Below are 16,863 nucleotides of genomic sequence, written 5' to 3'. Positions count from 1 at the left end.
CTTCATTCATATTACTTAATTACAGTAAACTTGGGCTGCAGCTAACATAAACTTGGGATAACTACAATTGTCACTTGAATTGATTGCCTACATTCCTTGGAAGTATGCAATTATACATGATTTATTAGTAACCTAAAACGTTCACAATATGTGTGTAGCAGTGGAGCATTTTGTTAGTATTTCAGCAGTAGTTTCTCTGTATTTACCTCTTATTTGGCAGTGGTATATTATAAATAACCATATATTTCCCAGGTTTATACTTAGTAATTAGGGGATTTTAAAAGGAGTGGCTACTGAAAGACGTGCGTCTGTGTCTGTGTGCAAAGCCAATTGCCCAAGCCCATGTGACCGTTACCTCAACTGCACATCCTGTCTACTCTGCATCTCTAGATGTCTGCAAGCGTTTTAACTATCGTAACCTGAGTTCCACAGGCACACACACACACACACACACACACACACACACACACACACACACACACACACACACACACACACACACACACACACACACACACACACACACACACACACACACACACACAGATATACATATAGATACTACGCATTTATTTTCAGATTCCTTATTTATATCGACCAGTATTAGGCACTGTTCAAAGGCTAGCCTGCTTCAGTCAGAATGCTGCTAAATGTTATCACAGGAGTCTTGTGGTTTGAGTGAGTCTCTACGACCTGCTGAACACGTTGTTCAATGAGTGAAGTAGTGAATCATACACAAAAATCCCAGACAGACTACCGGCACATCGCCATATTGCCTCACAACAAGTCCCTGGGTAGTCGATGAAAATAGATACCTCGCGTCTGCCACCTCCCTTATTTATGCACCGAAAAAGCACTCTCCCCTCTTCTTCTCCTTTTGCTTGTGAAATATCCAGTGTCTGGTGTGTATGTGTATGAGAAATAGAACACAATCTGGCTTTATTGCCAGTGTAACCCAGGCCCTAGCAATCAGTACCTAGTGTGGATGTCGACGGTCGCAAGTGTACAGCAAGAGAGACGATGAACAAGGTTCAGGCCAACCACTTTCCCTGCTCAATTTCTGCTGCTGGTAGAGCTGGCTAACTAGCTTCTTAGTGGTGTCCGTGCCTAGCCTGCCAGACTCTCGTACTTCATTTCATTTGCACAGGGAGTCCGGAGCAACTCAATTGACAAACGTCAACTCACTTGAATGCAGGTGTCTGTTGAAGTTTACAACTATTGGATCTGCCCAGTGCCACTCTGGATCTGCCATAACCAATCGCTAACGTTTGGCCGGGAATCACGTTGCGCGCAGGCTGTTAACAAAACCAAACACACAGTGTGCGTGAAGATGTCCGTCCATGAGAGCTGACTTTAACGTCATTGTTCTCAGCCACTACCTCTGTTTGCTGATTTGACGCAGAAAATTTGAACGTAGAAAACCCACTAACATACCGCAGACCCAGACGTAGTACCAAAGGGAAATTCTAATTGAGAAGAAGTAGGCGGGTGGAGCCAGGCTAGTCCGTGCCCTGATCTCCACTTAATTCACTTTGACTTCGTTTGGACACGAGGCCTAGATTGTAGTGGTGTATTTTGGACGCGTCAGCGTTCAGCGCTGTGGACGGTGGTTGTAATGAAAGTGTTTCGAAGGGGTGGTTTTCTCAGAAATTATAGACAATACAAAAAGTCTCAGCCTCAGCTCAAATGGAGTCTAAGGTTAGGGTTACTGTAGAGTAGGGTATAATAGTAATGCTCTGAAGGGTTATACCTTCATTTGTGGCCAATGAGGCTTTCTTTGTATATTGGTGTGGATTAGATGACTCACGTCCATGTAGTTAATGTAGTGGAGCTGGGACGGTGCTGCTGGCCGCCCTTGTTTTCAGTCCAAAAGCTTCTTGGCTCTTTTCCTATCAGATGGCGCAGGCGCTACACATGGGCCACAACCCGGCGGGGATTTTGCATGTCAATTGTAACACATAGATGTAAATTATGCGTATTTTAGTAAATGAAACCAATCCTGGTCGAATAAAACTCTGGAATGCTTCATGAACCATATGAAGAATGCAGAAGAAAAAGAGAGGAAAAAAGACTTTCTTTCCTCCAATTCTCGGAATTTTAAATTCCGAGAATTGAATCAACGAGAGTCTTTAGACCACATGGGATCTGTTTACTCCATATGATTGCTTCCGCATGGTCCTCATGCTGTGGGTTGTAAACCAACAACTTATTTTACTTCATTGCTGGCTCCAGGCCTTTCAGAAACCGAGAGCCTACATTCTAAATAGACATTGTTGGTCTTTGACCCATTTTTCTTTTGACAGCAATACCTTTGTGAACCAGGTGATAGAGGCAGACAGATAATAATAATAATAATAATAATAATAATACATAGGTTTTATATAGCGCTTTTCTCGGTACCCAAAGACGCTTTACAAAAACACAAAACAAAAAAGCTACAAATGGACAGTACAGTACATGCATACTTACAAATACTCCAAAACAACAATACAGAGAAAGATAGGACAATGAGAACGAGAGAGGGTGAAAAACGATTCAGGTGGTTATGAAGCAGGCAGGCATACAAGCAATATAGCAGGGAATAAGCATCACATTTTAAGAATTGTTATGTTTACGATTGGGTGCCCCTACTGTTTCCATGTGCAATTCACTTTTACACCAATGTTGTAAAACTGTCATGGACAGCTAATCACATGCATCTCTTGATAAGCTCAAGGATTTGCGACTGCCCATTTCTTCCTAAGCCCCTTCATCTACCCCATGATGTCCGTACTGGTGTTCTTTTTGAGATCATTTTTGCCAGTATACACATATCGAAAATCTTTTTCATCTTTTTAATAGATGTATTCACACCGGAGCTCCACTGGCAACACACCTTTTATTGTTGTAGAGCAAGTGGGATATACTTCTAGGCAGCGTATCCGTTTGAAGGGCATATAAATTAGGCTATCGTTTTGGCCAGGGTTCTTAATTTGCCGATGGCTATACAGAGTAGACGGCTTCTCTTGGAAGCCAAGTGTCTTCGAAAGGTATGCAACCCTACACAGACTTTCACCTGAGATCAAGCCTTTAGTTCCTCCTTCCTTTCTTTTGATGTTAGGATGTTCCTGGCGGCCGGTGGGGGGTCATTATTGTAAATTTGTCGAACAAGGACAACAATATTCAGCCGAAATTTTAAAGATAAAGATACTTAATATCAACATATTATATTTTGTATTTATAAGATGCTGGACCAGTACTCATCTACTCAAATACACTTTCACAGCCCAAGTCCATACTGAGAATAATGAGCCAGCCTATAATGAGCTGCCCCAATATTTTATATCTGGCTGATTTCACATTTCATGAACAAAGCTCTTTTATTTCAGTATAAATGCTTTACGTGTGAATTAACCATATCAATAACTTTGTTATAATAAGTTATCACTACTTCTCTCCAGGTTTTAGTTTCACACTGATGAAGGGGCTTGCCAAAATGTATATCACGAAAGCAAAATATACAGCTAAACAAACTCCAGTTTCTCTCTCTTTATGCTTTCGTATCCATATATCTCTGTCCCTTCCTCACTTTCTTTCTCTCTCGCTTGTTCGATAGATTACAATCCTCTGGGTAAGCAGCTTTTGTAGAGAAGCCTTTTTTATCTTAAATGTAGCGATGAAACCCCTTGCTCATGAAGTAGCAAAGACAGGAAATCAATGGAGACCGCAACCAGCTGGAAAGCAGAACCCAACCACGGAATAGACCTCATGCCTTCTTTTCTTCAATGCTTATCTTGCTTTAACATATGGATGACCCTCCTTTGTTCTCTACGAGAGAGAGAGAGAGAGAGAGAGAGCGAGGGAGAGAGGGAGAGAGAGTGAGGAGGAATCAGCCATCATACCATCATCGCTATGATGGCACGCACTTTGGCTTGTAGCTCTAACTGCACACATGCACGAACACAGTTTGAATGAGATAAGAGGCTTTTTTGCTGTGTTATATGAAAATATGAAAGGTAAATAACACTTTTTAGACAATTTGGAAATCATCTCGTGACCCCTCAAAATCGTAACCCCAAAAACATCTTTCAGCCCCCGATTTGAGGGTGACAGAATAGGATGAACACACTTTTTACATGCTATTATAAGGAATGCAAGAAGCACGTTAGTGGGCATGAGCAAAAAATAAAGGATTAACGTTCCCTCCTCTGTGTGTGCTTGTTTTCCACAGTCAACGAGTATGTTTTCATGGTCCAGGCACGGGGAATACAGATCAGGGAAAACGTAAAGAACATCGGAGCCCAGGTTCTGGAGCAGGTCGTGAGAGGAGCGCACAGCAACAACGGCACTGGTGAGGACACACAAACACACACACACACACACACACACACACACACACACACACACACACACACACACACACACACACACACACACACACACACACACATACACACACACATGTTCAAACACATTCAACTACAAACATACACAGAATTATCCATGCCAACACAAGCGCACATCCGCACTCACACACACACCTACGCATACTCTCACACACACACACACACACACACACACACACACACACACACACACACACAACAACTAACATACACACAGGCACACACGCTTCAAGTCCATTGACTATTTATAGCCCTTAATCTAAGTTTAAATATCAAAGTGTCAAAGGCCAATGACACCCCCGCAAACCTAAAGCCCTCACAAGTAGGAGTCTAAAGGGGTCGAGGGGTGTTTAGGAGTGCAGTGGGTGATACATGAGCAGAATAGTATTGCAGCAAACTCTTCGAAGCCTTCTAAAGTATGCACCACGCACATCCAGTCACAATGAGCAAAAGATAGCCAGCCGAAAGAGAGAGCTGTAGGATGGGTTGAGATACAAAGTTTTCAGGCACACATGAATCTTCTATTTAATGCATGTGGAGATGGCATGGCTGAGTTGTTGAGCTTTGCTCTGGGAACAGATGGCCGGTATGTAAGCTAAACTACATTGCAGTTGCGCTGCCGTAAAACACGGTGCTTTTAAATATTGATGTGAGCGTGTGTGTGTGTGTGTCTGTGTGTGGGATCCTCAGACTATGCCTATGACTTCAACTCGAGCGAGAGTGAGGCCCCGCCCACCACATATCTGCCAGAAGACTTCAACTACCTGCCGTCCCAGGTGTGCCCGGAGAGGCTGCCCACCATGAGTAAGACTACACTCTTCTAACTTCACGAATCAGGGGTTCAATCGAGGTGAACAGGGCGGTTTGTTTATTTTTGCTTCATGTCAGGAAAACGAGACGTAACTCCGCCCCCTTCAGTGTTTTGCTTTCTGTTCCTGGCTCTGTGCCGTCTCCCCACCAGAAGATCTACTGACACATAGTAGGACTGCTGGAGCCCATTATTACTTCCGAAATGACTTTACCGACTTCAGCAGATGCTTTCCTCCAAATCAACCATGGAGTGGGGCTGACAACAAACAAAGTACACTCTCCAGAAATTGCCGTAATGACCAAAAATAAGAGAGCACAAAAAAAAAAAATGACCTCACACACAGTGCAGATGTACTTTGGGAGTAGAAAAGTCGGCCATGCTGCAATGGTTTTAGCTGAATCTTTGAAGGGTATTTCACAGATTCAACAGAATCCATCTTGTCCTTCTGATCTCAAATTATCAATTATCTTTTTTTAATGGCTTTTAATGCAAGCAAAGGATTTAAAGACCCATTCAAAAACAGTGAACCCTTGTTATTCCCACTAGTCCTCCTCTGTGCTGCTCACTTTGCCCAGGCCTTTCCTTATCGTTTGCTTTTCCTTATCACTATTTGTTTATTACCTTCTCCCATGTCTCTGTTCAAATATCTATTCTAAACAATTAAAAACTTGTTTTATCTTTTCCCAACTTTCTCACCCCTTCCTACCTTCCCCTCTCTATGTCTCTCCCACTCTCTCTCTCTCTCTCTCTCCCCCCCCCCCCCCCCCCCCCCTCTCTCTCTCAGAGGGCAGGTTGGAGGTGAACATGACTGAGATACTTCTGGATGAGGTGGAACACTCCTTGTTGAGAGCAGATCCTAGTCTAGCCCCAGGCGGCTACTGGACGCCCACAGACTGTCAACCTCGCTGGAAGGTACTAAAAGTGTCTGTGTCTGTGTGCGTGTGTGTGTGTGTGTGTGTGTGTGTGTGCCTACGTACGTGGGCAGGATGTGTTAACTGCAAAACAAGTGCAGAACTTGAAATCTCTACACAAACATTATAAAGAAATCCCCTCTCAACTTGTTTAGAGATTTTGGCGGCTGTGTTAACTGGATGAACCACATCTATAAAAAAAGAAACCTGCACAGATCTGCAGATCACTTTGCATAGACCTTAGAAGTCCATTGCGGTCTATGTACATGCTGAGGAATGCTTAGTTGCCCATGCATGTTGTATGATGTATTTCAACGTATCCCAAATCATCCCAAATTCCGAAGAACTCAATTCTTGCCTGTGGTTGTTCTGGGGGAGGGGTTGCAAGATGGGTGCAATATGATTGGGTAATCACGTCATTCACATTGCAAGGTTTCATGTTCCATGTTTGACAGAAGCCCCTTATGAAAAACGTTCTTTTAAAAAAGCTTTGATTGCTAGGAAAACTAAAGGCGCTGATGTAGGCTGAACCGGAGCAAATAGAGGAACAAACCTATGTTTTGAATCCTGCCCACCATTTCCTCTAGACAGGAAACGAAAAGACAGAAAGGGACATAATGAGATGCACCCAACGCAAAAGCACCACCAGGCATGTTGTGCCTCACCACTGTGCTGTTAGTCAGCACAGTGTTAATAGTATTCATAGTAGCCAGGAGCCGGGGGCTAGGTAGGCCTACGAGGGCCATTAGGCTCTACACTGGAAGCAGGACGTCAGCACACATCCAGCCAGGAAGTCAACACCCGTTTAGTCCTTGTTGTGGTTGGACAGTAGCAGCGGTGTGTGTGTGTGTGTGTGTGTGTGTGTGTGTGTGTGTGTGTGTGTGTGTGTGTGTGTGTGTGTGTGTGTGTGTGTGTGTGTGTGTTTGTGTGTGTGTGTTTGTGTGCACACGCGCGTGTGCGCGCGCGCGTGTGCGTGTGCGTGTGCGTGTGTGTGTGTGTGTGTGTGTGTGTGTGGGGGGGGGGGGGTTGTGTGTGTGTCTGTGTGTGCGTGTGTTGTTTGTGTGGGTTTGGGAGTAAGAGTATGAGTACAAAGAGAATGTGGCACAGGGGAATGTGGGGTCTGAAAGAAAATGGGGAAGAGCGGGGCGAAGAGACCAAAAGAGAGAGAGGGGGCGAAAGACAGAAATAGCGAGAGAGGGTGGGTCATACAAAGCAGTTATCTATAATTGAATGACACATGCAAGGTTGTTGGCAGGTGATCAAAGAAACCAGCCGAAGGCACTATCTTTGTGTTTATGTTCATTGCCTAAACAGCATTGCCTGCCAGTCCACAGTCCACTGCACGAACCGTTTCCAACCTCGCTCTCGTCTGGCCCTCATTCCCAATCCTTTATGATGTTTATCAGCGTTGCCCTGCCTGCTATCTCTCTCTCTCGCACTTGTTTACTCAGTTGGACAGCATGGGATCTGACAATGCACCTTTATCTCCCATGGTTTGAATTCCAAATGTCCCTTTGTGTATGTCCATTTCTCCCTCTCCCTTTCTTTTTTTCCCACTTTGTGTTTAGCTTGAATACATACTTAAATACAAACCAAAATAACTAATAATAATAATTCTGTTTTCCAAGGTGACATTAAACCGCTCTAATCGGTCAATACTTTGTACCTCCGATAATGAAAGGGAGATAGAGCCATTAGTGTGTTTCTGTGTGTGCTTGCCTCTGTGAGCGTGCTGGTGTGTGGTGTGCCATACAGTGGCAGCATAGCCTTTTAACACATGGCACTAATCCGATTGCTCTCTACCGCCTGGGATCCACCAATTAAACGATGTGCTGCGGTGTGTTCTCCTGCTAGGTGGCCATCCTCATCCCCTTCCGGAACCGACACGAACACTTGCCCATCCTCCTCAGGCACCTGGTGCCGGTGCTGCAGAGACAGAGGCTTCAGTTCGCCTTCTATGTCATAGAGCAGGTACGTTCACACACACATACAGAAACAGATACACACACACAGACAGACACATCCACACACACACACACACACACGCACGCACGCACGCAAGCATGCACGCACACACACACACACGCACACGCACACGCACAAACACACAAGCTTTAATCCCAAGCAAACACACCTCCCTAAGCACATCACGTCATCTCGCAAGTACACTAGGAGGGAACAATAGATGGTGCATGTGCACCGATCAGAGGTTAAAGGTGTAGCTATACAACCCTGTAATGTTGAAGCTCCTATATTTTCTGTCGACAAATTGGCATTTATTTTCCAATGTTTCACCAAATTCATACACAACCAGTATCCAAATCCTCAACCACTGCTGTTTTCCCTCCCTTTTTTCTTGTCCTGCCCCCAGACGGGAACGGAGCCGTTCAACCGAGCCATGTTGTTCAACGTGGGCTTCAAAGAGGCCATGAAGGACCTGGACTGGAACTGTCTGGTGTTCCACGACGTGGACCACCTCATGGAGAACGACAGGAACTACTATGGCTGCAACGACATGCCACGCCACTTTGCCGTCAAACTCAACAAATACTCCTACATGTGGGTCCCACGGCCGAGACCGTAGTGGAGAACTGTTAGGCGGGTCAGCACATGATGAGACTCAGAATAAGGATGGGCAACAGATGGCAGTTTAACACTTTGTTGCACAGAAAACATATCTTTAGCTTAAGAGATAAGAAAAAAAGCCTTCTGCATTTAGTTTCCGCTGGTTTCAGAATGAAAAAGAAAGCTGTTATCTGATTGGATGTTTAACCAGGGATCAGTGTCGACTGGGTCAAGGTTTAAATTGTTTTAACTTTCAGCTCAGAGACAAGGTTGAAAATCCAAAAGGGTCTTCAACGCTCAACTTGGTGTCGCTGACGATGAATTCTCATCTTGTGTTGACCAGTTTACAATCTCACACCCAGAGAATATAGAGTTAATTAAATGCTCATTATGGTTTCTGATGTGTTTTCCTCCAGGCTTCCCTATAATGAGTTCTTCGGGGGCGTCAGCGGCCTCACTGTGGAGCAGTACAAGAAGATCAATGGATTTCCCAATGCATTCTGGGGCTGGGGAGGAGAGGATGATGACCTCTGGAACAGGTGAGGGCAAATAAACACACACACACACACACACACACACACACTCACACACACACGTTCCACACACTCATCCTCGGACACACACACACACACAAACACGTTGCACACACTCATTCATGCACACACTCACTCACACATTTATGCTAGCACACACACACATGCAAACACACGCACGCAAACACACAAACACAAAACACACATGGCCTCTGTGATATAGCTGTCATTGTCCTTTGCTGGGTTTGCTCAGAACGATGAGTCATCTCTTCTGTGTTTGCCTTACACTACCATGTCCTACAGTACAGTCGCCCCCAGGTAGCTTTAGAAGCGCTGCCCCTCCTCTCCATTATCTCTGATCTAAGTGAGTGGGTTCCATGCCTCTTTCCAGAGATAAAAGCCTCATTGTGTATTCCCTCGCAAGAATTTGCCCAACGCCTATTGATTCGGTCTGTCTATTGAATTTGTCTCTTTACCACGCATGTACAGTATGTCCCGAACATTGGGCAACAACACCGTTTTTGTCGCAGAGGTTGGCTATTGGGAAGGCCAGCGTTTTGGTCTCTTTTCTAATGGTACTTTGATTTGCAGGGTGCAGCTTGCCAACTACACAGTGAGTCGCCCATCAGGAGAGCTTGGCCGCTACATGTCCATTCCTCATCACCATCATGGGGAAGCTCAGTTTCTGGGCAGGTCAGTGTTTACACACCATACAATACCCATGCATTTCAAGAACAACGCACACTCACAAACACCCACACACCCACACACATACACACACAAACACAGACGTGAACGCACGCACACACACAGACACACGTGAACACACACACACAAACACACACACACAGACAAACACACACACACACACACACATACAAACACCCACATACACACACAGACGTGAACGCACACAGACGTGAACGCACGCACACACACAGACACACGTGAACACACACACAAACACACATACACACAGACAAACACACACACACACATACAAACACCCACATACACACACAGACGTGAACGCACACACACGTGAAAGCACACACACAGACGTGAACGCATACACACACACACGTGTGAACACACACACAAACACACACACACACACAGACGTGAACGCATACACACACGCGTGTGAACACACACACACAAACTCACACACACACACACACACACACACACACATACAAACACCCACACACATACACAGACGTGAACACAAACACACGTGAAAGCACACACACAGACGTGAACGCACACACATAAAAACACACACACACACACACACACACACACACACACACACACACACACACACACACACACACACACACACACACACACACACACACACACACACACACACACACACACACACACACACACACAGACGTGGACGAACACACGCGTGTCAGGATTTGGTTGAATCGTGAGAGTTGATCATTGGAATGTGGCTTAAGCAAATGTGATGTAAGCCAGTCACATGGGAAGGGAGAGTAGTGACTTAGAGGGAATTTCATTCCTGATAAAGACTTTTCATGTGACTTATATGGGGGCTGTAATTCAATAGCGTTCTTGTTGCTTGTGATTGTCACTCCTTCTGTATACAAACACGCCATTCTCTTCCAAAGTACTAACTAAAAAAGATTCTGAATTATCGCATCACATAAACTGTATATGGATAATGTCAAGTTCACACCATTGGAAACACATCCTGTTCCTCTTGTTAAATCGTGTTCTCCTAAAGACCACTCCTATCCACTAACGTGATGCTACTAGCATAGCCACTGGCTCAAGTTCATCGTGTCTCATATCCTTTTTACGTTCTGCCCGGAAGGTACACTCTGTTACGCCACTCCAAGGAACGCCAGGGGTTGGACGGCCTCAGCAACCTCAACTACTCCCCCCAAGTGTCCAGGAGGCACCTCTACACCAACATATCAGTCAGCCTCACCAGGAACCTGGCCCCCATCGCCGACTACTGAGGCACCAGCCGCCAGATCTCAGAACCCATGCGATAGCCACCGTCCGCTGGGATTTCAAACCTATGTTCCCAGACGCAGCCCTGCCTAAGAACCTTCTTTTTTTTTTTTTTTTTTTCTTAATTCATTATTTTTCTGTTCGTTTTTTTGTTTTCGGCCTTTGTGTGTTTTCGTCCGGGGGGGTTAAGCAGTGTCACACGGGGAGAGTAAAGAAGGGTCAATGCGGCACTTTGTGCCACATTCCATCACTCCTCTCATCCGTGGACCTGGTCTCCACCATGCCTTTCGCACCATTTTGGCCTTCAACCTTCCCCTTCATACCCTGATTGGTTAAATTAGCGCTTAATCCGGGAATCAGGAGCTGGCTGCTTCACTTATCTGGTCCGCACACTAAGACTCAACTGTGTGGATGTGGTTTCTGAGGCTTTCAATTGAGTTTATCTTAGCATGTATATATATATATATATATATATATATATGTATAATTGTGTGGCATTTACACCCGTAAGTCATTCACATGCAAACCAACAGTGGATTCTTGCAGCTGGTTCTGCAAAATGTATGCCAAAACTTTTAACTGAAGTGGGACATATATAAAGACAGAGATATATAAAAGTGATTTAATGAAAGTGAGAGTTTTTACAGTTCCTAAAAGTTCCTTAGTTAGGAAGTTCACTGTATAATAATAGTGTACAGACACATAACGAATATCAACCGCTTTTTTGGAGGAACTCCAGATCACATCACCATTTTCAGAAAAGGCCTCAACGTTTGTCAAAAAATGGCGCATCTGTTGTTTTTTTGGCTGCTTGGGGAATGGCTTTTTATATGTGTGGGTGCAAAAGATTCATTGATTAGCAATAAGCTGCCAGAGCTCACGGCAGAACTTAGAAACTGACTCAATATAAAGATGCTTTAACGCGGCTGCTGACACACGGAGAACGCGAGTAGTGCAGAGAGCCTGCTCTGTATGCAAACCTCCCCGACGGAAACACCTCCGCCTAAACAAACAATCCACCCGGTCAACACCGGGTGGCACGGTGGGGCCCTGGGCCTCTGTGTGTTTAAGTTATTGAAAGTTATGCAAATAGCCACGTAGAGAGATCCTGTTCGCCGGATCTGTAGATGGACGTCGGCCGCGAAGGTCAGCCTTTGAAGGACGAAAATAAGTTGTTTTTTTAATGTCGTTGTTAACGCCACACGCACACACACACACACACACACACACACACACACACACACACACACACACACACACACACACACACACACACACACACACACACACACACACACACACACACACACACACACACACACACAGAGTTGAAGAGAATCAGACGTAGAAGCGCGCACGCTGGCTTCCACTCTCATTTATGTTTACAGTGTGATTTCATTTTCTTGTCCTGATTGGTGGAACACCCCCCCCCCCCCCCTGGTATCGTATGCTGTATGAGTGTCTCACGTTTTGATCAGAGGCTGCCTTTATGTTTATATGACACTGTATGTACACGTCCCCATTAAGGTCCCAAAGCGAGGCACTGTTGATGTCGTTGGAGACGAGTCTGCCGTAATCGATGACTAGTGAAGACTGTAGGAGGTCATTCAGAGGTAAAGGCAGTGTGCTTTGGCCCTACAACAAGTATGACGATTTAGAGAGCACCACAAAGAGACAAAAGCACCCCGTTGTTCTCCCCAGTGTGTGTTTGAATATGAGTGTGTGCGTACGTTTGTGTGTGTTCTGGACAGTGTTGATGGATACTTAAGGTTCTTCCCTTCTCTTGACCTTGTCTATTTTATAATTACACAGCTACTTCATTTCACATAAATCGCCTTTTTTGGAATACTGTGGGTTGTAGATTAACTGATGTGTTACCCTGGTAATATATAAAAAAAATGAATTTGAGGCTGGACCTCAAAGTATTTATTTGATCTTGTACGGATTGTGTTCTGTGATTGTTATGATTTTTTTTGAGTTGAGTCGGTAGACGATACAGATGCACTGAAGCGGATTGTGTTTATTTGATTGGGATTTGTGAGGTTCCTGTTTGAGTGATACATGTGCTGTTCCATGTTGTTCAATTCAACATATGAATGAAATGGGATTGACAATGGTCTTGAGATGATTGGAGTTGGAAGTTGTGGTTAAAGGGTCTCATTTAAATTGGAATGGGATCCCCAATGCTGATGTATTGCGTATTATTCTGCTGAACAGTCAATCGCCGGAAGAAACCATTAAGTTTGAAAGCCACAGGAAGAAAGTTATCAGGAAGTGCCGGTTGTCAACTGCCTCCATTAAGCACCTTCAATATTGTAACCACCGGATGGAAAATAAACCACTAGCCGACATAAAGAATGTGTGTGTGTGTGTGTGTGTGTGTGTGTGTGTGTGTGTGTGTGTGTGTGTGTGTGTGTGTGTGTGTGTGTGTGTGTGTGTGTGTGTGCGTGTGTGCGTGCGTGCGTGCGTGTGCGTGCGTGCGTGCGTGCGTGTGCGTGCATGTGTGGTTCTGGATGTATGGTTGCCTGCAGTGGGTGCTCAGTCCTGCCTGGAGCACATCAGTCTCAATGATTTTCATCAGTCAGGAGCACTTGTTTGCCTCCCAGAGAAGCATGCTGAGGGTGCTTAGTGAGAGACATGAACCACGGCAGCCGGGTGGTTTTCCTATCCACGTGTGTTTGAGTGAGATGGTGGATCCCGTTGACCTACAGTCCTAACCAGACAAATTCCAGCATTTTTTTTTCCGCACTGATTTTCATTTTTGATTTTTGATGTTAGATCGCTGACCTGTCAGAAAAAGAAACCCTAAAAACACACAGGTCCTGATTTAGAATTTTTTTTTTTTTTGAAGTGGACGTATATTATGCATTATTTCATATTTTTTACCATTCAATGAACATGTGAGGATAATTTAATATGAGAGACGGACTATCGGATGTGTGATGACACCCCCCTGACTGGCCTATTTATATTTTACAGCGTATGGACTATAATTGTTTCCGGTGTTCAAACACTGCAAGTGAAACACAGAGCCTGTGTCAACTGCATCTACAGACAGGGAAAAGCAGTCAACCATTGCCATTTCTGTGATCCAACCTGTCAAATGGCCTTTAGTTTGTGTTTTTGTTGTTTTGTTTTTTGGAGTCATGAAAAAGAGTTTAAAAGGTGCACGGTTGTGTGAAGCGCCACATTCCAGGCTCAGGCAATGCCTGCTCTTACAGAGACGTGCTCAATAGCCACATACTCTCACGCCCTGTCCTGCTCCATCCTGCGCCTGTCTGAATGACGGTTACCCGCGAGTAACCTGACGAGACGGGCAGCCTTAATGCTTTGTTAATTTATTTCAGTGTTTTTAACTCTAGTTTTTTATTTTTTTATAAGCAAAAAATCTATTTAAACTGAAAAAAATGTTATTCATATTGAGACAATGACCATTGTAAATAGTGTTGTGTGTGTAGCGAATTACAAGTTCTAGAGGAATTAAAAATCACCACAGATGCTAGCTTAACAAACAAGGCTTTGGAGTGGTTTGGCCGGCTGTATATCTGGTGCCATTCAAGTGCTAGTGAAGCTTGCATCGCTACATCAACGCTTTTATATCATGGCTTAGCCAGCATAGCCTTTTTAATGAGCGTACTACTTCACAAGTCTGAACATTCTGGAAGCCTTCCTCCTACTCCAACCCTTACTTAAAAAATGCTGTAACCGTGGAGGGCTTATGAGTGGGATGTAAGTTATCGATCGACAGATGAGATAGCCTAGTTCATGCTTATTAAGATAAGGACAGCTGTCCTTTGATAAGGACAGCTGTTGGGTCAAAGGTAAGGCACTGTAGGATGTTAACAATTCTATGTCAGCCAAAATCACCATATGCTTACGAAGCTTAGAATGCAACACTGGCACACTAACTAGCAACACAACCCACTCCAAAATCTACACCAACAAATAGATTTCAATTTTTTGGTTTTTCATTAAAGCTTACAAAAGAAAAATGTAGAAGCTGAAGTTGAAATATATCTTCTCTGATTGTAAGGAGCCACCTTCTCCTTGAATTGAAGCCATTCGAAGCCACTTGTTAAAAAAAAACTTGATGTCAGCCTTATGTGTATCTGTGTATTGACATATTATCTTTTGATTATTGAAATTTGTATGATGGAGATTTTCTTTTATAACATCATTGTTATTGTCAAAGTACACCAATAAAACAAAACTTGAAATTATATTTTCTATCTGCTTCTGTTGTGCTTATGTCATTCCATTGGCTACATGCCATTCATATATTTAAATAAAACAAAATATGAAACATTTAAATGAAATATTAGCTTTAGAATTTATATTACCGGCAAACCCATTTGATTATCTTAAAATTATGGTAATGATAAGATATGATCATATTTATTTGTAGTGTTCCTGTATTGAACTCAAATCATGGCAAAAGTGATAGATAGATAGATAGATAGATAGATATATACTTTATTAATCCGGGGGAAATTCAAGTATCCAGTAGCAGCCGAAAACACACATAAAAACAGTGCAGATGGATGTGCAAAAATACAGATATAAATAAATATAAATAAATAAATAAATAAATAAAATGTCCATTGTTGTTATCTATTGTCCTCCCTGCCTTTACTGGAACTTAAACTGGAGTTCCAGTTCCAGTTCCAGTTTGATAGTGAAGTTTGGAATACAGTCCAAACATATGGAGCAAACATAGGCTACCCAAGGGTCTGGGTCAAAATAGTTGACTCAGTTTAAACTGAAAACTTAAAGGCATTGTTGCAGGGTTTATTTTCCAACGAATTCGTGCAAGTTGCTTGTTGATATTTAAGATTTAAACTGTTATTTATTATATTTAATGTTGTTAGGTGTCGCAAAACGGAGTGTTATAAGAAAAAATAGGTACTATTTTACCAGTTTGCTATTGATCCTAATTTCCCCCAGAAGGCATTGCATGACGTCACGTTGGGGAGACACGGACCAAAGCCGCATTGAGACCCTTGAGAGTAGAGACTAGTAAGAGAGTGTGCAGCAGATTATACAGATACATAGATAAATACATAGATATTATGCAAGGGATTATGTATAGAACGCCGGTCATTATCGAGAGAATAAGCCCCTACAGGGCGAACAGGACACCAACGCGCAGCGGAGGTGTCTTGCTTCGCCATGAAGGGGCTTATTTTACGATAATGACCGGCATTCTATAAGTTCTATACATTATTATCCCGCTTATTACAAGGCTACTTGCCAAAACAAAACATTTTATTTACAATTTATTTGTTACCAGCATTCATAGTGTTGATCAGCAGAGAAATAGTCCGCCCAAGACGTTGACGTCGTCGCTTAGCAACCGACATCGCTTGGGTTGATACATATCCCGCTTATTACATTGACAAGTTACCGGACTACGTGCAGAGTGTTACCAAAGGCAAAAAGTCATTTTGTTTACCTTGAAAGCGGTCATTATTCATCCATTGCCAATGAATTATCCAAAAATAATTGACCGCCGGAAGTTGTAAAGTGCCCATGCAAGTGAACGGAACGTTGAAAAGACCTATGTAATAAGTAAGGGATAATGTATAGAACGCCGGTCATTATCGAGAAAATAAGCCCCGACAGGGCGAACAGGACATCCGTTGCCAATGAATTATGTAAGGAATAATCAC

General features: G+C 43.6%; 1 protein-coding gene across 1 annotated transcript in view; it reads left to right on the top strand.

Moving 5' to 3' along the window:
- b4galt5 (UDP-Gal:betaGlcNAc beta 1,4- galactosyltransferase, polypeptide 5) overlaps window positions 1-15,403 on the top strand; it is a 33,900-nt gene extending 18,497 nt beyond the window's left edge. Inside the window, exons 2-9 of the mRNA XM_056590055.1 lie at window positions 4,211-4,330; window positions 5,076-5,189; window positions 5,981-6,108; window positions 7,962-8,078; window positions 8,479-8,666; window positions 9,089-9,211; window positions 9,797-9,898; window positions 11,052-15,403. Of these exons, the coding sequence (XP_056446030.1) occupies window positions 4,211-4,330; window positions 5,076-5,189; window positions 5,981-6,108; window positions 7,962-8,078; window positions 8,479-8,666; window positions 9,089-9,211; window positions 9,797-9,898; window positions 11,052-11,199 (1,040 nt within the window). The 3' untranslated portion in view covers window positions 11,200-15,403. The remainder of the gene's footprint in view (window positions 1-4,210; window positions 4,331-5,075; window positions 5,190-5,980; window positions 6,109-7,961; window positions 8,079-8,478; window positions 8,667-9,088; window positions 9,212-9,796; window positions 9,899-11,051) is intronic.
- The last annotated feature ends 1,460 nt before the right edge of the window (window positions 15,404-16,863 follow it).

The sequence above is a fragment of the Gadus chalcogrammus genome, chromosome 1 (genome assembly GCF_026213295.1).
Source record: "Gadus chalcogrammus isolate NIFS_2021 chromosome 1, NIFS_Gcha_1.0, whole genome shotgun sequence".
Taxonomy (NCBI): Eukaryota; Metazoa; Chordata; class Actinopteri; order Gadiformes; family Gadidae; genus Gadus; species Gadus chalcogrammus.
Note: the sequence above shows the minus strand (reverse complement) of the source record. Positions and strands in the feature narration are given on the sequence as shown.